The following is a 26944-nucleotide window of genomic DNA, read 5'->3' as shown; positions in this document are numbered from 1 at the left end:
AAATAGACCAAAAATCAGATGTTTTGAAGTAACTTTTTTTCTGAAGCACATAGACCTTAATATTCTCTACATCGGGTATAGGAAATCGACCCTTCTGCGCATTTTGATACTAATTTTGTCGATCTATGATGAGCGGTTCCGGAGATACAGCAAAATTTCGAGATTTTGAGGCCTAAAAATTTCAAACCTTGTGGACCACCTCAATATGACATCATAATTGAAAAATATTTGGGGTGTAAACTTTTTTCCCCAAATACCACCAGATGGGACCCCAGGCATTTTGAATTTCAAAAATGGTGAAAAAATGAAACACCCTAATAGACATTGTACCGAGTTCATGGCATCAGTCGTGATGTGAAGCAAATGTTCATACCGTTGAAAGTAGTATCGACACTTCGTTAATAGGGTCACATTGTCAAGCTATTCACTTTTCAAACAGCTCTGGTGTATTGCATAGTCTCTTCCCTCGCGAGTTATTGAGCAAGCAATAGATGAAGTGATAATGATTGTAACACTTTGATGGCCGCGTCAGGCAGAGAAACACTGCCGCTGAAGAAGGAAGCTGTAAACAAGACTCAATCAATTAGTTACATAGTTGAATGAGTTTCGCTTTTAGCAGCACGATCGTTGCTTACTTCACAGTGTAGATTCAAACGATCTGTTATAGCCTGATGCTGCGGGTTCTTTTTGGCAATATCAAATTACACTAGCTTTCGGAACACAGTTCCCTAGTCATGTGCTATGACGAATGGTGTTGAAGTCAGTGAGTGGTTTTTTAAAATGGTGCTTTGTTTTGGCTTGAGGCTGCCGGCTGTTGAGTTTCTGTGCTGTTAGGCGTTATTGCTGTGAGGTTTTGTTGGATCGGTTGATTAGTAGATTAGGTGACGTAGTTCTTCCCTTTCGGCGCGGTTGTTGATTTTAGGATTTTGTTTGCTAATGAATATGGCTTCTTTGAAACGTAATTGTACCGCGTCATTTTCTCTTCCAATAATTTTAAATTCAAAGTCTGCTTGGTATTGTTGTTAGTGATCAAATACCGAACTTTTATCCGAGCTGAAATGTTCTTTGAGGCGGGAATGGAGTGGGCGAATCGTGCTGCCTATGTAGCTTTCCTTGCATTTTTTACATATAATCTTATAGACACAGTTCTTGGTGTTGCACATGTTGTCGTTCCGTAGTTGGCAGTTTTGCATCCGGCAGGGTTCGGGTTTTTGTGTTTTTTTAAGTGCGTTTCGGAGGGTTCGGGAGCGCCGAAAGAGGCGGACTGGTAAGTCCAGGTCTTTGAAGAACCAGACCACGCGGAACAAATAATCCAAAGTAGCAAATTAGTATTTCAAGACAGTAAAAGCCGCAACAAAAACAGACTAAACCGGAGACTACCAAAGGACCAATCGCATAACATGACCACGACAAACAATCAAGGAACATCCCTTCCTATCACTGACCTATCAAATTCCCTTAACGACCAAGAACGAACCCTGCTCATGAAAGGACCGAAATTTGCCATCAAGAAGCAACCAGACGAACGAACCATACTGAGCATCACAACGTCCTTCTGTAAACTGGCATACCAAGCCCGATGGAGAGAATACACTGAAAATAAGCACCGATCTACCAATGGCGACGACGATCCATCGACAAGAATACCACGGTTCCCTCGCAACGATGACCTTCACAAACCACCGCAAGCGAGTGAAGAACTAGAACACAAGCTACGAATTGCGTCAATCAAGATCCAAGACATTCTGAAAACATCTTCCGTCACAAACACACGTAGTAAAATTCAAAGACCTGGACTTACCAGTCCGCCTCTTTCGGCGCTCCCGAACCCTCCGAAACGCACTTAAAAAACCACAAAAAACCCGAACCCTGCCGGATGCAAAACTGCCAACTACGGAACGACAACATGTGCAACACCAAGAACTGTGTCTATAAGATTATATGTAAAAAATGCAAGGAAAGCTACATAGGCAGCACGATTCGCCCACTCCATTCCCGCCTCAAAGAACATTTCAGCTCGGATAAAAGTTCGGTATTTGATCACCAACAACAATGCCAAGCAGACTTTGAATTTAAAATTATTGGAAGAGAAAATGACGCGGTACAATTACGTTTCAAAGAAGCCATATTCATTAGCAAACAAAATCCTAAAATCAACAACCGCGCCGAAAGGGAAGAACTACGTCACCTAATCTACTAATCAACCGATCCAACAAAACCTCACAGCAATAACGCCTAACAGCACAGAAACTCAACAGCCGGCAGCCTCAAGCCAAAACAAAGAACCATTTTAAAAAACCACTCACTGACTTCAACACCATTCGTCATAGCACATGACTAGGGAACTGTGTTCCGAAAGCTAGTGTAATTTGATATTGCCAAAAAGAACCCGCAGCATCAGGCTATAACAGATCGTTTGAATCTACACTGTGAAGTAAGCAATTAGTTACACTTGTACATCCCCTTTTTTGAATAAGGATGAAGGCAATCGCTGCAAGGAAAGAATCGGCCACCCCCACTAGTGGGGACAAAACCGAATTTGGATGATGATGATCAAGTAGAATGGAGCCTACTAAAGAAGACAATAGTATCACTGAGGAGTTGATTGATTGATTGAATCTTTATCCTCCGACTGGGAAAGCTTCTTGCAGAGCTTAATCCTGGCAGTTTCGCATGCTTGTAAGAGGCTTTAAATCACTGACGCAGGCCCGGTCACTGAGATTGGCAGAGTGAAGTTTCCGATTGTTGAAGTGTACTTGCCGGAGAATTACTCCATCCATTAGATTCCGCTGAATGGAGAGCAGTCCTTAACGTGCGTTGCTCAAGCGCACACCCCGAGAGTCGAACCAGCGCCGCTTGATCTTGAAGCTTCTTCGTTCCAGAAGTCACGCGCTAACCAACTGAGCTATCGGGGCGAGTTGATTCACGGACGTGGTACAAAACTTGAAAATAGTGAGAAGGCCATTCATAGCTCGAAGTTGCAGTTCTTTTCATCTGACTCTCTTCTGGAGACGTCAGAATAAAGTAAACCAAAACGTGATGAAGAACGAAAGCGGATTTTTCTTTCTACTTACAAATACTCCATCACATTAAAGTTTAGGCCTACTTCTGACAAGTCCAGAAGAGAGTCACACGAAAAACTGCAGCTTCGAGGTATGAATGTCCTACTCACTATTTTCAGATACTGTCACTGCAGGCCAAGCTCTGGACAGGAGTCTTATATTGACCTCTTCACAATACGGAAGTGCTTACACAGCCCGCATGAAAAGGGGTAAATCGTTATGCAAGATATAAAGGTAAAATTCCATATGCTCGAGTTAAAGAGGCCATTTTTGTCGGTGTACGGTCGTTTGGTCGACAGAACGATTCATTTTAGAGTTAGGTTAGGGTTAAGGTTAGTTAAATAACCCTAAAATGATTCGTTCTGTCGACCTAACGTCCTGTCGACCAAATGACCGGGTACTTTTTTGTCAAAGCTGATCCAGAACAGTCTGCGATGGGTGGTTTAATATAAACTTATACCATACAAGTTATCAACCTTCCTTACCATTGGTTTACATGTTATAAGCGACGTATATGGGGTCCAACCGATCAAGCAGGAAGGCGTCTCGCAAGTGCACCCTCTGTTTGACCCCTCTGGAGTTAATGGGGATCGAACCTGGATCCGTGATGGCCACCACACCCGCAATGACGTAATGTTCCTCCAGTATGACGTTGGTGACCTGACAAGGACGTAAAAAAGTGATGAGGCGATTTATTTAAAGATGGAAACCATCAAGACAAACCTCCCCAGGCAGCAAAATCCGTCATTTTTACATTGATTCAACGTCTGCAGACGTTGAATCAATGTAAAAATGACGGGTTTTGATGCCTGGGTCTCTATTGTGAACATACAACGGCAACACCTCCTAGGAAGGAAAAGCACAATCATCGCTTCTCGAACGATTGTGTAAAAAAATCATTGTGCTTGATTTTTACTGCAATACATGGGTGGTGGGATGGCGCAGCGGATGAGGCGTTGGCTTTCTAATTATGCAAACCCGGTTCCACCCCGGCTTAAGCTGGTTGTTGAAAACACCGCTCACCTCTACCTAGGGTGTAATAAATTGGGTGAGCGTAGTTGCTGAAGTAAAGGCGGCCGAGAAAAGGAACTGGCCACCCTACTCTCGTTAGTGCCGAAGGCTTATAGTACAATGAGAATCTTATCTTCTCATACCCAACACTTGAATCAAGTATGGGACACCCTTTACCTTTTTACATGGACACGTACAGAGGTGTCAAAGAGTTTACAAATCAGGTTTAGGATAGCAGAGCTTTAATCACGATTTCAACTATTCACTCAATATCGACGTCATCAAACGTTTAATTAACGTAACAAGCAGTAACTCACCAATGGGACAAGATCCAAAGCAGATGTTTCGGTCCCATCCAATTCAACCACGACCACAAGGAGGTTGGTAGACTGGAATACGGCACTGAGCAAACACAATAGATATGAGTTCAATACCCCCTAAAGGAGGGAGCTACCCAGACAGATTTTGCTGTCTGGGTAGTGCCATCACAGCGATGTGACATCAAAAAGGTCGTAATTGTCAAAAATGTAGAACTTTCCGCAAAACTAATTCAGTTTCTCACGCTGCTATACAGTAGCATGTAATCACAAGTCTCTTAGACGGTAGATGTAGATTCGGTACCCTTACTGACCATACCTTCGCAATACGGGGAACAAGAAAAGTTAAAATTGTATAGATAGACTGTGAACGCACAACATTTTGTTTTCAACGCATAACCCAGTCAGCAAATCACCCCGTTTTGAAGTTATTTTTTAAAGTTTGCAGACGTTGAACCAATGTAAAAAAAAGCCGATTTACTGGCAGTGAAAAAAGAATTTAAATATCCGATTGACTTTCCCTAAAAAGTCACTGTCGGTCTGAGTTCTCACCATTCGGAGATCTTGGTGCTGCATCTGACGACAGAGTTTTCTATGTCAATGGGATGATATCTCATCCCTCGGATCTCTATGGTCTCCTCCAGGGATCCCACGATGTACAGGGCGTCGTGTCGATCTATTGCGTGGATGACAAATATAAGTTGTAAATCATCACAGATGAAGTTGTCTAAGTTAAGAGTAGGAGCTTTGCGCATATCATATGTCGCCATTTCTTGCTTTACTTCAAACTGTCCCAAGCATCAAGTTTTCTTCCACGATGAAACCGCAGACAGTGGGCAGTTTATGTAGGTAGCATAATTTGTAAAACAAATCTATTCAGAGAAATCACTAGAAATTATTGAAACATACTCAAGATGGACATTACCTCCAGATGCGGATGTGAGCTCCGTCCTCCTCAGGAAGCCCAGATATCCTGTCCTGGCGTAAGTTGTTTGAGTGTCTCCTGTTTTCAACCGACCCTGGGGGCGAAGAGAGGTTTAGAGTGGGGGTCGTCACTAAATATAATTACAGACACCCCTGTCTGTGGTTCAAAAAAGCGAATTCTCTCAGGAAATTATGAATGTAACTGCATTTGAGAACTTTACTAAATTAACTCTTCTGATATAAAACAAATATTTAAAAACTAACATTGGTCTTGCACAAGTATCGGTCGATACTGGAACTGTGTGGTAATAAACTCGTGGTTTATGACATCACGCCTCGTTATATATTGAACGTTTGTGGGTGCACTAATCGATTTAACCACCAGTCGTATGTGAGTCTATGCGCAACTGTGGCCTGCCAAGCAAACTGTGGCCTGCAGAGAATTCAGCTTTAAATACACTGAACTTAAGTCATGTCTGCGGGTGGGTCATGTTTTAAGCGAGGTTAACCCTTCTTCCATACTTAAGCGAGAGGACTGAGAGTAGAATTACCTGGAAATGGTCATCATAGACGACGTCGGCATCGCCCCCGTACACAGCAAAGTAGCCACGAGCGGTGTGGGGGCTGTTCACCCATACTTCGCCCAACCTGGAGTCGGAGCATTGACCCATGGTGTCTGGGTCAGCGATGACGACCTTGGTCCCAGGAAGGATCTGTCAAAGATGATTTATTACAGTTCACTTTCATTGTTAGGTTCAGGACCAGTGGTGTCGATGAAAGGCTATCATTGTGCGGCTGAGAGAATTTGGTGTGTAATACTGTAGAAGTCACAACGAAAACAGTTGCCCAGTGTTTAAGACAACAAGGAACTTTTGCAGTTTCATGCAAAGCATAACTGACTCTTTCTTTATTCCACACGAATAATCTACCACACTCTCAAGGCCACCAAATCGCCACCAAACTGTAACATACCTTTCCGGTTTCCATGAGGCACAAACTATGTGGCGACCCTTTCTCAACCAGGGATACTCTGTCATTCCTCAGCGACCTCATATCAACGTACACGGTGGTGGGGTCAGGACAGGACGAACCCTGGAAGACAAACAGGTCAAAGTTTAATCACGTATTTCAGTTTTCAGTCAAGACTGAGTACGCCGTGTTCAAAACAGCAGTTAAAACATTCGGTTGTCTAACTTACGAAGAACGAGATCTTTTGCAAAGAAATGGATGTGGCTCTTATATTTCAGACATGAATCTAAAATTTATTCAAAGCTTAACAGATAAATTTTGAATCAAAAGTTGAATATAATTGCCAAAAATAGGTTGGCCTGTGTAAAGATCTGCAAAGATTATGGAACGTTCAAATCTAGCTTAACCTTTTTCACAGTATTTTCAGGTTTGAGCCAGATTCCAAAGACTTAGCCTGAAGTGCAACTTTGCTTTTGTACTGTTAATAACAGAGTGGAATAAACAGTTAGTTAAATGAAGTAGAGCACGCCCAAATCATGCCGCTGATATATATTAGATCGTCATGATGATGTTCAGCCCCAGTCGTATGATTAAAAATGACGGTTCCGTATCCCAAATAAAAATAATTTCAGGCCATAGCTTCTAAATCTTGTGATTATTAAGGAGTTAATCCCCTGAAGCAGGTTACCGGTTATTAATTAGAATAATTTAAGTTTGGAAAACATAAGTTACTTGGATTTGTCCAAATGGAATTTATAATCACTTACACCAGGGGTTCCCAACCTTTTATACACCGTGGGCCCCCTTTAAAAATTTTGAAAAATCAATAGCCCTCCTATTTTTTTCAACCTTTTGAAAAAATCAAAAAAGGTCATTTTATTTAAAAAACTTGTTTATACAGTAACTGGTACTAGTACTTTTTTAATTTTTAATTTGTTTCTTTTGTTAAGCTTATATAATGTTGGAGTGGACTTAGAAATGATAAATTAAAAAAATTGTTATTTTCCATGGCCCCTTGAAAAAGGCTCATGGCCCACTAGAGGGCCATGGCACCCAGGTTGGGAACCCCTGACTTACACTATGAAAGTATTAAATAACAAATAGCCTACTAAACACAACTTTCAACAAAAACCACTCATGAAATATGAGATAGCCTACTAGTATTGTAACAATGGACTGAGTAGTTGATGGATGGCGAGGTTGAAAATGCGTAAATTAGTTGAGTAGTTTAGTGATGTAATTGAAATATGCTTCAACATTATAAAGCTAACTTATCAAGTGAATCTTGTTCAAATGGAATCTCCAGCCATTTCACAACAAGGCCACAATTAGTTCAGTTGAAAGCTTTCGTGACGTGACAAAGAACATGTAGTGGACAAGAACGGTCGGATTTTACCCGAACATTATGAAAAGAAATAAGGTAATGGCGCCCACAACGGGCCACTTTTATAGCTTTAAAACTGGGTTCCCTGACCGACAATGGCTATGAGCGTATAAAAAAAATACGAAGACAATTGGTATGATGTTAAACTCCACTGAATGTAGCGTTAACTCAACAACAAATTATGTATTTATGAGTGACCGACTTAAATTATAATGCATGATTGCATGAATGAACTAGAATCGGCAAACAAGTTAAATAGTGCGGCAGGGGCCACAGTTACGAGGGTGAAGAGGTTACCACACCTGTACACATCAGGTCTTAAAACGCGTAAGAACCATGTTGCTACTTTCCCTTTGCTGGATACTGTGATCGTTACAGACAGCAAAATCCGTCATTTTTACATAGATGCAGACGTTGAATCAATGTAAAAATGACGAATTTTGCTGTCTGGGCGTAGCTAGGCTTACACACAATGGTTAACAAACGATGGCTTGGACAGACGAGACACATGAACATTGAACATGACAATGACATGACACACGACAAGCGGGCGAACACACAGACCTACCAGGAACGGCTCCTCGGCTACAAGCAGCTCCGATAGCTTACCAAGCTTGCATGGCTTCAATGCACAACAGGAGGGGATTAATTTCAACAAGAACTTCACATTTATTGCAATATCTTTGCTGTTTTTTTAACGTTTTTGAAATAAATTGGTTTGAAACGTAACCGTTCGAGATGCACCATGATGTTCAGACAACGCCTCAGAGTCTAATAGATTCACGGACAAGCTTCACTTAGCAGTGATGGCAAAATACTCAATTTTCCCTTTAGGCCAACTCCAGAAACCTAATCAACTAGACGGTCCAGATAATTAATTCAGGAAGATGGCAAAATCTTTACAGGTAAATGGTAATGCAAAATTAAGCAATGTAGGAATAAGCAAGGGACGCGATAGGCCTACTGACTATACTTTTGACTGCTTAGCGAGCATCGAAATTTACAGAAGTCAGCTCAAAATAACAAAGCTACCGCTCTCTAGTAACATGAAACCGGCCATTGAACCATGGTCACATTGGCAACACAATTTTATCTTTTTAACGTAAAAACAACGATTAATCTCGGCCTCACCTGCAGACAAACGGCCACATTGACCCGGCAACCAAACGCGGTGGTGACAGACCGTTGGGACAGACCTAGGTCTCGGAAGAGCTTTGTGAAGTTGGCGGTCAGGAGGACTCGGGGTCTCTCCTCGGCCACTATGACGCAAGTCCGGAGCTGATTCAAAGAGACACCTCGGCTCTGTGATGACGAAAAGGAAGAAATAAGTTGTTTCATTAAATTTGCAAGTAGTGGAATGAGAGCAAAAATGCTGCTTTCAAGTCTAATGTTACGAACCACTTTAGACATCAGACTCAGCATATCAGTCTTTTTTTATGTTGTTTCAATATCTACCGACGTTGAATCAATGTAAGCAAGGATTGATATGCTGGTTGACTACAAATACATACGATCTATGGAAGCTGTAAATTCAACGTCTACTTAATACAGAACATTTTCTTATGTTGTTTTTATAAACTTCTTATTCACCTTCAAGTTGGGAATGAGGGGAGCCAGGCCTTTCGTGCAGAGCTCGACGACGCTGTAGGAGAGGAAGGCATCCCGGACCTTGTACTGACTGACTACGTTCAACCACAACTGGGGATTCCCCTCCAGGTCGGTGGGGGCCATCAGTAAGGACTGGTGGCCGGAGTAGACGCTGGGGAGAATGGGGATGATATCGGTCAGATGTATAAACAAAACACTTCAAGCCATCACGCAAGTTGGCCAGGTTCGTTAGTAAACACATGGTGCTAAGAAAAAGATGACTCAAGCTTCGTTTGCAGTTCAATATTATTACAGTTTCGTGAGCTAAGTTAGGTATTTGGTAAAAGCTTTGTCGTGCGGCTAGTTAACTGAATGGCAACTTCAGCAGTTGTCAGGCGTTGCCATCTGGCGAATGTACAGGTAGCTACAGCAATGTATTTGCGAGAACGGGGCGACTAGGTAGTATTTCAAAAAAGCGGAACAAAAATTAGATTTATGACATTGAAGAACATTTGCTTTAGTCCATAGGTATTGTGCGTTTTTCCAGGACTAAGTAACATGATACGAACAGTGTATTGTTGTATCTTTCTATAAAAATATTTGTTTAATCCTCCCTGTCAAACCTGCCCTTGCATTGTCATCATGTGTTGGATATGAAGGTCACGAGTTTCAAAATAGTGAAGGCGATAAAGTTGCTAAGAACGCCCTAATGTGCACAAAAGCTTTTGTAACCCAGCATGCAAACATAGTCAAACTGTTCTAACTTTTAGCCATCAAATAGATAAAGAAAACAGTAGTTAGCAATGAGTGGATGAGAAGCTGTCCAGGCCAGCACGAGGTGTTGATGTATTTTTCGCCATAATAAACGACCTTGCCGTAAAATTGACGCATGGCAAGGTGTTGTTCTTGGACGACTACTTGACACTTTGCTTGACACTGATTAATGTTAATGATGTGGCTTATGGCTGGTGGTGACTTAGATTAAGTGGAGGGTAGGCAAGAAAGTGACCACCTTCTTGGGACATGTTATTACCAATTTTGGCAAGCGACGTGCTCTGGATGGGTCTCGAATTTAGGCCCTTTCAAGCGCCAGCTAGACACTCCCACCACTGAGTGAACCAGGAAAGAACAAAGCACTGTCATTGCTTGTTAAAGTATGATCTAAAATTTCAGTGAAGATCAAACCAATATATTCCGATGTGAACTATGGATAACCAATCTGTCAGAAACATGATGTTGAAAACCATAGAAATCCCTTGATGTTATATTACAATCCTGATGTTAATGTTCTGTGGTGCCAATGCAACTTTATTTTGCAGCTAACCTTTATCATTGGATATTTAAAGTATTTTTCAACATGTCCGTGTCACTTGTTGGTAGAACTAAGCTAGAGCAAATATGCTGTGAGAGAACAAATGAATCCAATTTGCTGGAATATGCGAATCAGAACAGACATTCAGGATCGTTTAATGATGTTGAAATATGCGCAGGAAATAATCGTTTTCCTGCAAACAGGATGGTCTTGTCTTGCTTTTCAACTTTCTTTGAAACTATGTTCAAGGCTGAGATGAAAGAAAAATATCAGCGTTCCGTTGAAATCAACCGTGTAGATGGGAACTCGATGAAAAGTCTCATTGAATTTATGTACACTGGAAAGATCAATATAAACAGTGCGAATGTTTGTGATTTGCTGTTAGCTTCTGATTACTTACAAATTGATGATGTGAAGCAGTTTAGCCTTGATTTTCTGGCTAAAGCTCTAAGTCCAGACAACAGTTTCATTGTTCTTGATATAGCAAAACGTTTCCAATACAATTTACTGAAATATCAAGCTCTTGAAATTATTGCTAGAACTTTTGCTGTGGCATCAAGTACAGTTGAGTTCAAAAAATTCACTGAAAAGGAAGTGAGAAACTGCATTTCAAAGCAAGATCGATCCATTGTCAATGAAGCTTCAATATTCGCCGCCATATTGGGATGGGTCAAACATGATGAAGGTAATCGTGCCAGTGAGTTTCCTGAGCTTTTGCAACTTGTTGATCTCGACAAACTTCCAGCATCATTGTTCAAAGATATTTCGAAAGAAAATGTAGTGATGCAAAACCATGAGCTATGTCAGTTATTCTTTCAGGCACAAAATGAAGTCTTTAATAATATGACCAAAATAGATCAAACCACCAGAATACTGAGCATAGCTGGAAGTCATACAGGGTCCAAAGTAGTTGAAGTTTATAATTCTCACAATAAACCACCAGTAACTTTACCTGATTTACCAGATGATCGAAGTTGTGGTTGTGCCGTTGCACTACATGGCAATCTGTATCACGTTGGTGGGATGCGCCCTGTAAACAAACATGACGGAATTGCAACATCTTCAGTTTGGCGAATGAATCTATCTGTGCAGCCGTTCAAGTGGGAAGAAGTCAAGCCAATGAATCGGAGAAGATCTTTCATGGGAGCAGCTATTTTTGATGGAAATCTAGTTGTTGTTGGTGATACAGAGCCTGGGGAATGCTACTCATCATTTTTGAATTCATGGCAAGATATACCTCCATTGCAACAAAAAAGAGATGGAAATGCTCTTGTCGCTTGCAAAGATCGTTTGTATGCAATTGGTGGGTACAGCGATGATGAATATTTGTCATCGGTTGAATGTTTGCAAAGTGGTGAAAGAAAAGGGAAAGTTGTAAGCCCTATGCAAACTCCACGACGAATGCTGGCAGCTGTCTGCTGTGAAGGTTTCATTTATGCGATTGGCGGACAAGCTGGTGAAAGCGATGATACTACATTGAAGAGTGTTGAAAGATATGACCCAACAACAGATGAATGGAGTTACGTTAGTGAGATGAATTTTCCACGAGTTGCTTGTTCTGCTTGTGTGGTAAAAGAAAACATATTTGTCGTTGGTGGAGTTGATAGGAAGAATGAAACAATCAATGAGATAGAATGTTATCTTCCATCATTGAACAAATGGAAAGTAGTGGGAGAATGCACTGAAGATCTGATGCATCACTGCCTTGTTGCAATTCAATCTGTTTGAGGAAAATACTTTTCTGAACTTGAACCGTGTTTTTGGGTTGTTTTCATTACTGTTCTGTCAATGTATTCCGCAATCAATTAACTTATTGGTTCTTATAAAAAGTAGGGGCTTGATGCCTGCCTACAATCCCTCCTTCGCTCGCTCTACTGGTACACACATAACTCCCGCCCTGTATTTTTGATCTATCTGAGTATGCAAGTAGGGATAAAAATCTGTTTTTTTCACACACTTTAAGGACTTCACATACAGTTATAAATCCAACTAATATCACAAATGTATGGGAAGCCGTCCTGTCATCCTCTTGCTTGTCAACGAATACTAACAAATTTCCAACACAAGGTACATGGCTTCTCAAACACAATGGTCTTTGGCAAGCAGCAGAAGCGATTATAGAGTGAAAATGCCTGTGATCCGCAGGCAGGCCCACGAGATAACGAAAAAACATAAATTGGAACAAATTTCAAACCCGAGAGGGCAATCGAGCCGCGGGAACACTGATCGATTGAATTGTTACGTAAGTTTAATTTCTTGTCGTTTCATGTGAAGATAACAATCAAATCACAAGATGTTTGCTGCCATCTTGATCAACCATAAAAGTTTTTTGGAAGACGAAATCCCGTGGGCTTGAGATCTCTTATCAGAATAACGTTGAGCATCTTCGAAGAAAATCATAGCAATACAGCCCCGGTAATCACATGCCTGACTACATCCACCACACCAAACACTCACCTGCTCAGGCACCACAGGACCAGGCCGAGTCCACTGTATGGGTCCAAGCAAAGTGCAACGGTGCGTGACGGGTAGAGCTCGCATTGTAACTTCATAGAGCGGCATAACTGGCTCGCGGAATAATGCGACATCTAGATGAAGATACAGATCGGCTTACAATTTGGTTTAAAATAACCGTGGAAAAGTGGTAATCATAGAATAAAGAACCCGAAATGTAGATTCAATAGCATTGTAGATGACAGCAGTTTAGTTTTCGAAAGTTTTTGCTGAACATGAATTTAGTATCTACATTTTAGGCTCTTTCTTTTTTGATTAGACGTGATTATATGTTAAATACTATTGTTATATTATTATTGCAAGTACAAAAGCAAATCGAATATGGTTGAGTGAGAATCGTGAAAGCAGTTGAATAGAAACACAACACAACTTGTCATTAGCAGTGTTTGAAATGGTTTGTACGAAAGTATCTGTGTTGACAAGTCATAAATACGGTCCAGGAACTCGATTCTCACCCACAGGTGATTTTTAACAACATGGCGGTATCATATCAAAACAACCCCATCTAGCACTGTACGTATCCACCGACGTGCATCAGCTGTCTTCAAGACAAACTGACGTCATTCATACTGCAGTTACGTCATTGTGACGTATGTTTTGCCTTGTATTGTTTAAAGGTTTCGCTTTTCATTTCTTTGTTCTTTTATCAGTCATTACGAAAACCGTACTACAGGTATATGATTGCATTGAACAAGACTGTCACTATGTTGGTATCAATTTTAATGAGTTAGTCTAATGGTTGTGTGGATAACTACTAACAGAAGCAGCAGCAAGATTAGTCGGTCACTTGTGTTTAAGACACTGAGGGCTAGATGCACCCACAGCGGATCTTTTAAGCGACCGATTAAGCGAAAACCCTGATTAGTTGGTTAAGTCACAGGTTGCATCCGCCCAACTTCAACTGACTGTTTGCCTGTCCTTGCAAACATTGAGCCAGCTGCACTACGGCGCCAACGTGCTGTTCTTTCCCTGAGCCGTAAAGCCCTAAACCCTGGCCACCGCCACACACAACCACGCTGAGATATCCACCAAAACAGCGGCTAAAATCAAGAAAGCCATTTGTACGCGCTGCACAAGACCTTCTGGTAGCCTCTGGTGGAAGCCCTAGCAAACAGTGGTGCCACGCGGCGTGGTGTGAACAATGGTCAAGCAGCACGTCCTCACTTCGCCAAGTATTCAGATCCTCGTCCGAAAACCAGATGGGACATGGCCTCTCTAGACTTGCCTCATCAAGGCGTAACCATTTGCTCACTGGTGTTGGACGCTATAGTGCAGACATGTTGCGCTGGGGCTTGGCAGAAAGTGCTGCTTGTGAGTGTGGCGAAATGTAGACGGCAGCCCACATTATCAAGGATTGCCGGCTATATAGACCACCCCATGGTATGGAAGGCCTAATTTCCATCGATGACGACACCAGGCAGTGGCTAACCAACGGATGCCCTAACATATAGCGACAATACGAGAGAAGAAGTTGGTTAAGAATCAACGGATGACCGTGGGTGCATCAGAAAAAAAGTTGTTCGAGAAATAAACTGCTTAAGTGCTTAATCAGACAGCAAAATCCTTTATTTGTACATTGATTTAACCTCTGTAGACTTATCTACATTTATTTCAAATAAACATTTGGCATCACTGACCTTGATCCCAGTCAACGTCCCGGATGTAGTAACACTGAAATCGACGTAAGCCAGCAGCTCAGAGGTCGGGGGCCTGTAAGTGACCGGAACACGCTTCTTGGGGGCGTCATCGATATCAAGGAAAGGGGGCCATGTCGGGTTGCCCGCCGCCTGCAGCACAGCGACTGACTCTTTTGCGCGCAGCATTTTGATGATGGAAGCGCAGGATAGAACAGCAGCTGCTTTCGAAACCTGGAAGACATTCCTTACAATAAACAATGAACCGACTATAGAATATTCCAATATTATGATAGCTCGCTGCGAATAGACCGACTGTGTTCATAGCCCACACGTAGGGCGATATTAAAGGAATTGTTAAGTGACGCAAGTTTCTGGAATAGCCCCCATTTGCATCACTAGCTAATAGGATGGAATAAACGCAAGGTTTTATCGTTCCTTGTATGCCTGAAGTTGTATGGCTACGTACAATAGACACCATAATGATAATGCGCTGTGAATGATAATGGTTGTACATGAAAGATGTTTAAGCTCTCTAAAACAAGTACGTTGATTAAGCATCACACATCTTCATTTTTCAAATGGAAATATTGTAAACTTTAGAACAGCGAGTGAGAGCACACCTCGACAACCATCTTGACAGTAGGCAGGGTAGCGGTGAGGGAGCGTGTGTGGGGGGGTCTGACAGGCACAGGCACACAGCCAGCATACAGGCAACCATAGAAGGCCATGATGAGCTCCAAACCAGGAGGGAACAACAGCGCCACATGGTCCCCAGTGGACAGGGATGTGCTGCCTTGCTGTGAGGAGTGGGAGAGCAATAATTGGGCGACTTTTTCCGCTTTCTTGTGAAGTTGGAGGCAAGAGAACTGGGTAGACACAGAACCCTGTAAAAAAATTTGATCAATATATTTAAAAGCACTTTGTGACATGGTACACAATATCATATAGTTTATGTGCCATTCTTCCAATAACATTACAGCGTTTATATTCACATTTACATGGCAATCAAAGCACAGATTATTACATTTAACAGTTCTTATAACTATAATTCTAATAGTGAATTATTCACAAAGTTAAACTTTACAGTGTTTAGGCTGGGAACGGAGTTCATGAATTAAATTTAACATTTTAGTCTGTTTGAAATTCCAACCGAGGTACACACCTTGGCGCCGATTTGTGAGAACAAGACGTGGTCTGGCGTGCTCTGTGCTCTCCATTTAAGGATTTCGGATAAATACTGGAACTTAGGGCTTTCCTCCACAGCATCCTCCTCATCATGAAGAGGAGTAAGGTCACGACCTTTGGCCTCTGCCATTCTGACCCCTGTGATCACTTGACCTTGAAGGATCGATGCTGGACCTGGGAAGGGAAAACTATAGCGTGAGATTTTTGGTCTGATGAAGACAGTTGGTTTTATTGTCAAAACGTTACGTCAAAAGTGACTTACCAAAAGCTCTATAGAATATTTCAACTCACAAAACCTGATTGCAAAGAAAAACAAACGAAGTAAATTTTTGGAGTGACAGGGTTTAAAAGATTTCAATGGAATCAAACTGACCCTGTGGCCCCTCTAGTCAATCTAGCTAACCAAAACGCCATTTTGCATTGACTCAACGTCTTGGTACGTTAAAAACATGCAATAACGTCAATGTTTTCACTACATCTTTCGACAGCTCACCTATGTCCTTGTGCCTCTGACGAGGCTTGGGAAGGTTCAGGACACACTGATGAGGACTCATGAGGATGTTGCGCGGCTGGAGATTGCCTTCTAAAAATCTCGACCGGGTCTCAGACAAGTGCACGCCACCTAGTGGTGTCCTCGGGAGCTTGTTGGGGCTAAGGAGAGCCAAGCAATATACTCCGACACTATGGATCCCTTCCACTGCCTGAAGACAAGATTATAAGTGATAGTACGAACTGAAAATAGAAAACAAAGGGAAAGAAAAAATGAAGATGTTGGATTTCGTTATGAAAAGGTTTTGATGCTGTGAACTGAAGAGGAAAGAAGAAGATAAAGGTGTATGGGAAAAAAGACGATCAGAGGAGCAGAAAACTAACTAATGAACAAAACTCTGGTTTTATGTGCGTGCCCCTGGCGATACAACACTACAAGATCCCTGGAGTCAAACGTGGAGTTGACACAAACTGCTCATCATCATCTTTTCACCTGAATGACACTGCTCATCCACTTGAAGCAATCCTCTTCAACACAATCTGGTTTCTGCTCAACAATCACCACCAGTCTCTCATCCCGGAGCACAGTGATCCCGAACACAGCGATCCTAACAACAAAACATCAATGCCTGCTCCGCCCCACATATACCTCGCCCCATATTACTTTTCCGGGATGACAAGTGTACGTACCCCCAGCCAGCAAATCAACCGTTTTTACATTGATTCAACATCTACAGACGTTAAATGAATGTAAAATATTGTTGATTTGCTGTCTAGGTCATGGACATCGCATGTAACAGTTTGCAGCAAATGAGTGTATATGAAAATATCAACTAATCTTTCTGGGTTGTGGCAAATATGTTTTAAAACACTTTTCAGATAAAACATTTAAAAAACTTTAAACAATTAAAAAAAACAACGGTATTCAACTCTTTTGGGGACTTCGTCGCTCTTTGCGTCACGAAAAACACTATCACACTCATTTACGTCATAAAATAACCCCATTACTCTCATACGTCACAAATAGCCCTCACCTGCCCCTATAGACGAATCGTATTGGTTCGATGGCCAGCACAGTGGCCACGATATCATCCGCGTTGTGAATCCTCTCAGATATCTTGATCATCCCCTCCGTCTTGCCAGTGACCATCACACGCCCGCTCTGGAAAACGTTAAAATAACGTAGTTGTATGTTGGTTCATGATAATAGTTGTCTAATATCACACACACGAAAAGCTTGAATGGTAATCTAGGATTGTACTCAATTGAACATCGCAACGGAACAAAACAAGCTGGATCAGTTCAAACCGCAAGGCCTAGGTTCAAGTGTTCTGTTAGATTGGGAGAAACTAAAAAATCGGCCTATCAAGAAAAATCCGTCCTTTTCTATCTGCATGTTCTTTTTTCGTCAGATAAATCCGTTCGATTCAATGCAGACGTTGAATCAATGAAAAAATTCGGATTTTGTTGGTTGGGATCTGATAGTCTTCTTTTGCAGAGTTTGCTACCACGGTTGAATCTACTTCGCAAGTTTAAACACAGTCATGCGTCCATACCGGACTAACGTATCCCAGCAGTCCGGTCCTTGTGTAGAACGAGACTTCAGTTTGTCCGTGGTTGCTCTCGTCTGTTGGCTGGGCTTTAAATGTCTTCTCTGTGATCCCTTTCAGTCCGTAGTACCATGATCCAGTGCTAGAGGTCTCGGATGGCTTCGGACACAAGAGGATCTCACCAATTTCATCCGTACGACAGAGGTTGGGATCTCCGTCCACCTTTACAACTGTGGCCACAGCTAAACACAAGAAAAAATAAATAAAAATGAGTAGTAGTAGTAGTCCAGTTCCAATCCGGTGACGTCCCCGTTAGCGAGGGTGGCCGCAATCGCCTCCACATCGATCTGTCTAACGCGTTTAAATGTGTAAATGAGTTTGTTGAAATTTCTTGGTATGGTTTTACTTAATGAAGTGACCGAATTTTACAGTAATTTTTCCACTTTACATCGATGAATATTGCCATAAAAACACGTTAAAACCAACAAAATGTTTTCATGTAGCTAGTATAGAATACTACCGCCATCCATTTTACTGCCAGTTAAAACGATATCTGACTATTCAACGTTTTGTTAAAATACGTTGATGAACAGAATAAAATGTTTTCCTATCACAGGCATATAGTGCCTTCCTGCAGGCTACAGGGTTAGTAGTGTACGGCCATCTATTAGAATTAAAACTATCAGTTCAAACAAGCCTACAACGGTGACTATTCGACAATATTTTATCGAACAAAAACTACGAAACATGGTGGCTTCAGCTGAGATGCTGCTACATCACATCAACGCAATATGGTTAATTTTCGACATCATTTTCCATCATTTAACGTTAAAGTACGCAACAAAACGAAAAACGAACTTACTTCCCGGCAGTATATTGCCGCAGTCTTGCAGCACGACGGACGGGGCTTGACTTGATGGCGTTTCCTCGTGTATGACGTTGTACGACATGTCGGACAGCGATAAGGCAGTCCTTACCGCCGAAGTCCCTGGCCTGAAGTGATTTTGATGTAAATTTTATGCAACATAACGTTATACAAACATAATATCATCAAGTTTCAACATCTGCTTCTTTGAAGGCTAGACTGCAAGCACAAATGCATAAAATCCATTATTTTTACATTAACGAAACATGAAAAGAAAGATTTTGCCAGTTTGAAGTCAGTTGTGTTGATCTAGAACCACCCACAAGGTTAAGTGATGTAAAAACGAGGTTTTTAGTTACTGGGAAATTTGTTTTGAATAGTTTATGATTTAAAAACAATGTTTTGTGATGAAAATGAAATCTAATTCTAAGGCTTCTAATTTGAATGAGTAGAAGCTTCAGTGCATGTGATTCACTGTTGTTATTGAAAAGCGTTGAAGTTGCAGAGACCCTTCGTACAACTGAACTTGTTTGCAGATAAGCCTTCTGACAATAATATTCACCACCTCAATTATCAGCAGATATATGTCATTCGCCGAGGTCATGAGCAACTGATAAAGCAAACATCAGCGGCTCAGCGCGCTATACAGGTGATGCAAGATTACAAGATAGAATAGCTGGAGCTTCGAGCAGTCGGTGTGATAGATTGTAACATGTTAGCAATGTAAAGTGGTACTCACCGCTTGATGGCAACAGTCAGCGCCTCAGGGGACCACGCGCAGGGGCAGATGGCATCACGACTCAAACCCCTCTTCTCAAACTCCCCAAGAAACATGTCGCTCGACCCGATCGCCCCTGAAAAAGGGTAAAGGTCAAAAGTAAGCAGATGATTTTTTTCAGATTTTTTTTTTAAATACTTTGAAATTGGTGCTGGTACCAGGATGACAGCGAAAGACCACAGGGTCAACGAAGTCAGCTGCCACCCTCATACAAATAAGAAAAAAGAAACTAAAAAAAGGAGAACAACCAGAGAACAAAATAACCAAACAAAGTTTTCCATCTCGCATTCATTCATTTATTCATAGCTTGTCACGCCAGTGTCGGAGCCAGGTAAGAGCATTGTTTGTGTCTCGTTTGTGTCATTGTTTGTGTCATTGTTTGTGTTTGCATCTCGCATACAAGATAATGATGCAGTAGATAACGTTAAAAATGAAATCGGTAAACTGGAACAAGACATCTTATGAGACAGTCAACCGCTTCTAGCAGATAATTTGTTTGGGTTAGGTTTACAGTAACTGAAAGGCAGCAGATAGCGGTTCATCCTCCAATTTTCACCACTGAAAGAAAGCTACACACATTGCAGGTGACTCACATGGATTCCCGCCATCCGCAACAATGAGCATCCTGATGGTCTTCAAACTCACGTTCCCGCCGTCTCGTTGCATCGCCAGGGTCCAGTGGAGGTCACGTGACTTGACCAAAGCCAGTGAAGCTGAACATGACGACAATTCGTAAATGTGAGGTGGAATTGACGTAACAATACAGCACATCATCTCAGAATAAGTTTTCACAAAGTTAAGGAAAAATTTATCGTTTAGACCACAACAAACTGCAACAGGAACATGGATCGTTATTCTAGAAGTTAAGTAGTATTTAGTAGAAAATTGAGTTTAACCAAAACAGTGAATATTGACATCAAAATACAAGACATCTCAGCTACGTCTACACCAACCTTTATGCTTGGTGACTATGCTGAGCCATTGAACGGGGTTCTGCTTCATTAGAGCGTAAGGGACGCAGAAAACATGCATCCCACTGAACATGCTCTGGAAAAGTATCAAAAAGTTATATAGTTGTGTCATAACATTTCAAAACAAAACAACTGGAGGCTTGGCTTACATAAAACTTGTTTACAGTAACTGATTGGCAATTAAATTTTGCGCTACAGTTTTTACAGGGGTTGTTTTGAAGCTAGCAAGCATATCTAGAATAACCTCCTTCAAGTAATGTAGATGAAAACTTTCAGAAAACGACTTGAAAAAACAGGTGATTTATTACAACAGAAAAGATTACAACGTAAAAACTATTTCTTTCGAATTGTATTTCTCTCCGCTTACCGCCAGTATGCCGTGGACAAGACCGAGTCCCTTTTTAAAATCTAAAAGATTGACCATAACGTCACCAGGGTTGTAGCTCAGCGCGGTGGCAAGGCTCCTGCAAAGGAAGACAAACGAACGATAAAGTATATTTGCTTGGAGTCGAGTCGGGTTTATAGTGACGCACAACACGCGTCACAAAGATGCAAACTCTGAGCTTATCTTTCACAAAAATCCGAACCATATCCCAGCCCGCAAATTAGTCCTTTTAAAGTGAAAAGGACGGATTTGTCATCTGGGTAGGCTTCAAATTATTTTTTTATTTTGGTTTAGCATAACAGCATAAATACATTGAATGTGGTGCTGGTACCAGGATAACAGCAAAAGACCACTGGATCAACTAAGCCAGCTGCCACCCTCATACAAACAATAAAAAAAAAAGTACAAAAAGAAGAGGAAATAACAACAAGAACACCGTGCAACAAAAACAAAAATAAACAAACAAACCAACAAAGTTTGATAACAGGCAGCGAAGTGGTGGTAAATAAGATAATAAGAAAAAACTTTACGCCTAGTTATTGTATAGTTTAAGAAAGTGTTTTTTTAATTTGGCTTTGAAACACCTAGAGATATTGGTTTTAATGTCTGTATGCTGGGAACGAGGATATATGGGTTGTCAAAAATATCAATTCCTCGCCAAAGAAAAAGAAACATCATTATCTAATGCTTCCATACCTGCAGTGCCTGTGTATGGCAGCCCTGTTGTGAGCAATGCCCATGACACTTCCCTCTTTGCCTGTCTTGTATTCGATGTAAGCGAGCTGGTTTGACTTTCCCGGGGCAGAGGGTTCCCAATTGGAGGGAGGTTTGCTCAAGAACCGTGAGTCGGTTATTATCCAATGCAGTTTCGGCCACCCTAAGAAGTCACAGTAATGTTTTTAAGAAATTGTGCATGAATTAGACTAATCTAACCAGCAAACTAATATTATTTACATTGATTAAACGTCTGAAAACGTTGAATTAACATAAGACATTGATCTGTTTTCTGAGTGAACATAGAAACAACGATTCAACTAATCCTGGTCACATTCGGTCCAGGTGAATGAAATGACCCACTTCTGGGGACTAATAAAAATTTTAAGAGGAAGAGGTATAAAACAATCTAAATTTAAAACATTGATCATAAATAGCACCCTATCGTAGGTCTATTGGGTAACTAGGTTTTCAATATTTACTTTGAAATTGTTGATTTGCTTTCGTGCTGTGAAACGTAGCTTCACCACTCGAATATAATCAGAGACCATCATTACGTCAGCTACACATTTTTCAGAGCTTTAATTTATATTTCTGTTCAACAACATAACAACACGTAAAAATGGCAAGGTCGCCACAAATGACACGCCCCCAAATCCACCAATCACCTTTCAACTGGTTGACTTCTCCTTTCTCATTCTTTGGCAACGCCTTGAGACAGTGCTCTGACGTCAAGGCCACACCCACAGCACAACTGCCGAGCAGGAAGCCAAGTTGAGAGCTCCCTGGATCCTGCAAATAAGTTTCAGATGAAGGTGACTCAAAACTTTGCAACGCAAGAGCTGATGTACAAAAATATGTTTATCAGAAGTGGCTGTAGTGGTTATGTGGTTAGCACATTAGCCATTATTAGAAAAGTGAATAACCCGGAAGAACATCCAAACCGTATATTCCTTGACACAACGATGTGGTAAAGATGTGACGTAAGCAATATCGATGGCCAGTCGCTTATTACGAAAGCAACAACAAGCAACTTTGGGATTTTGTTTTTTTATTTAATAACAATTGAAACTTCAAGTATATACAGTGTTTAAATTGATATAGCAAGTGACACCCTACCAAATGGAAAATCAACACCAGAGAGCAATGACCTATGTTTTTGAAAATGTTTGTTTAGAATAAGAACTGTTTGAAAGAGATCTACAAATTCGTTTTGAACGAATAAGGCTCAAACAAGACAAAAACAAATCTTCGTCAGCTTCAAATTCAACTAAACAGGTTCGAGAATAGTATTTAATTTTTTTTAGAGCAAAATGATATTCAAGTAAATCGCTTTAATATTTGTGGCCCCAAAGACAATCAGTAACTTAGAAGAGGTTAAATGAGTTGTCATAAGTTAAGCCTGGATCCAGTAGTATGAAAAATGTTTCATGTGTTGAAAATGCAACTTAGTGCTTATCATGACGCCATAAACCTAACAAAGAGGTTAAAACAAATATTTTGATTGAAGTGAAGCTTAAGGATTATAAGTGCAACAAAGACTGGAATTGAACCAATGAGTAAGATACGTTCAGCATGCTAATTAATATTTAACCATCCAGTCGTGTTGCATCATTCACATTAAACGCTTCATATCAAGTTGCCTATTTGTGGTGCAACAAATTTGTGAAGTGTGACTAATTTGCATTGCTTCTCCAACTGGGGACATGCTGCTTCGGAAAATAAGTTTATTCAGCTGTTTTATAGTCACCAGGCTTACGCCTGGTAGTTGAGTTTTTCCTAAGATTTAAATTAAGTGGACGGGAAGGCAAGGAAGCTAAGCTTCGTGTCCACCTTCAGACATGCCTTTAAGTGCCCTGCCAAAGACACAGTCGTATGTTCATGAAGGGTGTCGACCCGGCGCCTTTTCGAGGGCCGTACCAAGTCTCTCACCACTCACCTTTCGGTCCAAAAGTGCGATTTTCAAATACTCAACTCTCACCTCAGAAGACATGGGAACTTCCACCACTACAGGTACTAGACCCGCCAGGAAACATCCGTATAAGGCACAAGTGAATGGGATCGGCTCTGAGTTGGGAAAGACCAACGCCACTCTTTGGCCAGGCTGGAGGTTGTTCCGCTTGTTAGTGAGAGTGAAGGCCACCTTCCGCATCCGGGACAGTAGCTTTCCTGACGTGGAAGGGTGAAAGTCAAAGTCAGAAACGAAGAAAACTTATTTTTTGAATTTAGAAGGAATTTTAATCACAAAAGTTACAATCCATAGATCATGCCAAGTGAATCAGCTTCATAGAGGAAAGCAGTAAGACTATTTTGCAAATCACAAGAACCCTGGTTCGATACTCGGTGGGAGTCGAATATCAAGATATTAATATTTTTATATTCCCAGAATTATTTATCTTAGCATCCTGATTAATGTGAAAAACTTGTAAGGAATCTCGAAGACATTAAATAGATCCCTGAGGACCACCATACCTCCTTGTGACCGATCGTGCTTTTTCAGTCAGCAAATCAGCTTTGTTTTACATTGATTCAACGTGTGGAAATGTTGAATCAATGTAAAAAGGACGGATTTGCTAGCTGGACTTGGATGCGTTACCAACAAACCAGAAGTTGTTTTAATGACGCTCGCTTAGTGAGCTTTTTCTTTAGTTTAAAGATTCTTTCAAAAGCAACTAGTCTAACCACAGCAATACATTCATATGATACAGTATCCACTTTCGCTTTTAAAAAAAATAAAAGATAAGCAATCGTGTAATTTTAACACACCGGATGTCACAAAAATTATGCTGACATAAACAAACCTTGTTATTTGCTGACTCGTGTGTGGCCAGTAGACTAAAGCATGTTTGTCATGTAAGTAAATACAATTTTATATGAATCAACAATAAATCCCGCTAACCGTATGTTAAAGTGATGGAAGATTTCCCATTTCTGTCAATGGACGTGAGACAAGGCGCTTTCGGGCTCACTGTTCCACACCTGAGTTTGAAAGTTTAAAAAAATCAGTGGACATTTATTCCGACAACCGCACACTTGGTTAAAATCATAATAATTGACCGCTGCACGCAAAAATTATACAATAAACAAACAACCTAAATAACAAATCGGAAGAAGCTGGACTTTAATATTTTCAACAGAGAAATAATCACAATCATTAAGTTCAGTACGGTACGAAAATGAATGCCATCCTTTTTGCGGTAAAAATTATAAGAAAATAAAGTTGTGCGAATTATTATTTTTCACGTTTCAGGAGCCCACGGTCAGAACAATGTAAAACTCTTGCAGTTCAACCAACAAACATCAATGCATCCATGTACCTGTGTATGGCTGCTTCAATGGAGTGAGGGGCGTTCGTTTGCGCGGGGAGGGGGGAACCCTCTCGGGGTGAAGTGACTGTACCTTCAGGCTTGGGGGCATTTTCATCGATCACAGTGTTTTCCAGCAGTTCCTCCTAACAAGATATAACATTGCCACTGAGAAAGTATACGATAATGGAGCACTATCTTGGTAAAAATGGCGTCGCCGAGAACAAAAAAGGTTAAACTTTGAGGAAAAACACAAGTAGGTCAACTCTATTAACGGCAAAGAAAAGGGTGAATACGGCATTCAAAGCAATATCCCAGACACAAATCAGTCCCCTTTTACATTGATTCAGCGTCTGCAGACGTTAAATCAATGTAAAAAAGGGCTGATTCGTGTCTAGAATGCCGCTTTACAACATTGCATAGCCCAAACATAGCGGCATTGGACCACAACGTCAGCCATCACCAATACAACAATACACGGAATTTGTTGTGGTTTTCAAAGTCGTCACATTCTAGAATTTATTTCAAGGTCCACCAACCTGCTCGTCTTGGAAGTATTCGGCCAATGGCTTCTTCTTAGGCCTCTGAAAACATGATCGCATTTAAAACTCAGATATCAATTAACAACAGCTGCCATTAACAAGTGATTATTTGTTGTTATTTTACAAAAATAACGCTAAAAAGATGCTAGCGTTTAAAAAAAACTAATGCAAATCAGGAACGGAAGATGTGCATTAATGCACACGGTCACCAAAATATAAAAGAACATTCATTTATAAAAACAACATAGCAGTAAGTTTATTGATGAGCAGTGTTGTCATTTGAAAAGTTGACAATATTGCTAATAATTTACAAAAAAAAAAAAATCCAAAACGAATAAACTGACAACTTCTTGTGTTAATCCCAAGCACAATACATTAATAAACCTATCAGCTTCACCTGCAGATCTTTAACAATATTTCACAGCATTAAAAACACTGCAGTTAATGTAGCATGCAAAACATAAAAGGATGATTTGACAAATAAGCAGATAAGTCGGTAGCTTAAGGTACTGTCAAGATGAAGGTTGCACAGAAATTAATAAACATGGTTTAACAAATAAACCAGCTTGCTGGCAGTGGATACAGAGACAAGGTTGTTAGGGTTGTGTGGAAAAGATATTCTCGTCGTTGTAATAAACCTCCTTATCTTCTTTACGTATATAAATACTACGAACTGCTCTTCACATACATTCCGCAACGGTCGCCATGCAGAGCAAGATATTAGAAATGAGCCATCAGCCTTAAAATGTTTCTTCGTGTATATGGCCGCGGAAGACAAAACGAAGGTATGTTTCCGGCTAGTAATTAATGTAGCAATTAAAGTAGAACGTTGGAATGGAACTAGAATGTCGGTAACACAATGGGTAGAGATGAGAGGATTAAATGACCTAACGTCACGAGGATACAAGTTACAATAATTATCGCTGGTGGTGGAATTAAGACATCGGAAATAATCAGGTGCGAAACACAAGATAAAATGTAAAACAATGTAAAACGTTTTGCAATTTAACAAAATTGAGTGAGTTTAAAAAGTAAGAAAGTATTCCAATGCAAAAGTTATTAAAGGTTAGCTGCTAGCACAGTATGACAAGGAATTGAATCACAGTGACAGTGCTTTGATTGGTTGCAGGTTAATTGTTTATAGATAATCGTAAAGCCACTAAAACATAAAGAATGTCCGAGAAAAGAAAACGAGCAAACGCAAAAGAAAATTTTCTAAAAATAAATTCTGCTACATGGATTATGCAAAAGAAACCAAGCTAAGCAAACTTTGCTATCGAAAGGAAGTTGAAGATGACCTGATATGTCGCGCCGGTGCTGTTCGGTCCATCGCCTTCATCCTAAAGTGCCAGCGCATCCAGATTGTAAACATTATTTGAAGCTATACACCACTGGTTGACATAAGATTTATTCTCAGAGTGATAAAGCATCGTCGGGAAGTTT

At 40.8% G+C, this 26944-nt stretch overlaps 1 protein-coding gene across 1 annotated transcript in view; it reads right to left on the bottom strand.

Annotated features, from left to right (window-relative positions):
- Nucleotides 1-334: 334 nt before the first annotated feature.
- Nucleotides 335-26944, bottom strand: part of LOC145774165 (disco-interacting protein 2 homolog C-like) — a 56629-nt gene continuing 30019 nt past the window's right edge. Inside the window, exons 9-37 of the mRNA XM_082585337.1 lie at nt 26800-26841; nt 25499-25543; nt 24972-25105; nt 24554-24633; nt 23636-23823; nt 22323-22446; nt 21637-21817; nt 20923-21019; nt 20538-20631; nt 20178-20297; nt 19546-19660; nt 18804-18934; nt 17948-18183; nt 17426-17553; nt 16885-16999; nt 16396-16603; nt 15880-16076; nt 15338-15601; nt 14718-14948; nt 13024-13154; nt 9258-9426; nt 8799-8969; nt 6287-6406; nt 5866-6027; nt 5316-5409; nt 4943-5066; nt 4391-4475; nt 3548-3722; nt 335-562 (exon numbers count right to left, since the gene is read on the bottom strand). Coding sequence (XP_082441463.1) covers nt 3555-3722; nt 4391-4475; nt 4943-5066; nt 5316-5409; nt 5866-6027; nt 6287-6406; nt 8799-8969; nt 9258-9426; nt 13024-13154; nt 14718-14948; nt 15338-15601; nt 15880-16076; nt 16396-16603; nt 16885-16999; nt 17426-17553; nt 17948-18183; nt 18804-18934; nt 19546-19660; nt 20178-20297; nt 20538-20631; nt 20923-21019; nt 21637-21817; nt 22323-22446; nt 23636-23823; nt 24554-24633; nt 24972-25105; nt 25499-25543; nt 26800-26841 — 3954 coding nt within the window. The 3' untranslated portion in view covers nt 335-562; nt 3548-3554. The remainder of the gene's footprint in view (nt 563-3547; nt 3723-4390; nt 4476-4942; nt 5067-5315; nt 5410-5865; nt 6028-6286; nt 6407-8798; nt 8970-9257; nt 9427-13023; nt 13155-14717; nt 14949-15337; nt 15602-15879; nt 16077-16395; nt 16604-16884; nt 17000-17425; nt 17554-17947; nt 18184-18803; nt 18935-19545; nt 19661-20177; nt 20298-20537; nt 20632-20922; nt 21020-21636; nt 21818-22322; nt 22447-23635; nt 23824-24553; nt 24634-24971; nt 25106-25498; nt 25544-26799; nt 26842-26944) is intronic.

Source organism: Aplidium turbinatum, chromosome 7 (assembly GCF_918807975.1).
Source record: "Aplidium turbinatum chromosome 7, kaAplTurb1.1, whole genome shotgun sequence".
In the NCBI taxonomy this organism is placed as follows: Eukaryota; Metazoa; Chordata; class Ascidiacea; order Aplousobranchia; family Polyclinidae; genus Aplidium; species Aplidium turbinatum.
Note: the sequence above shows the minus strand (reverse complement) of the source record. Positions and strands in the feature narration are given on the sequence as shown.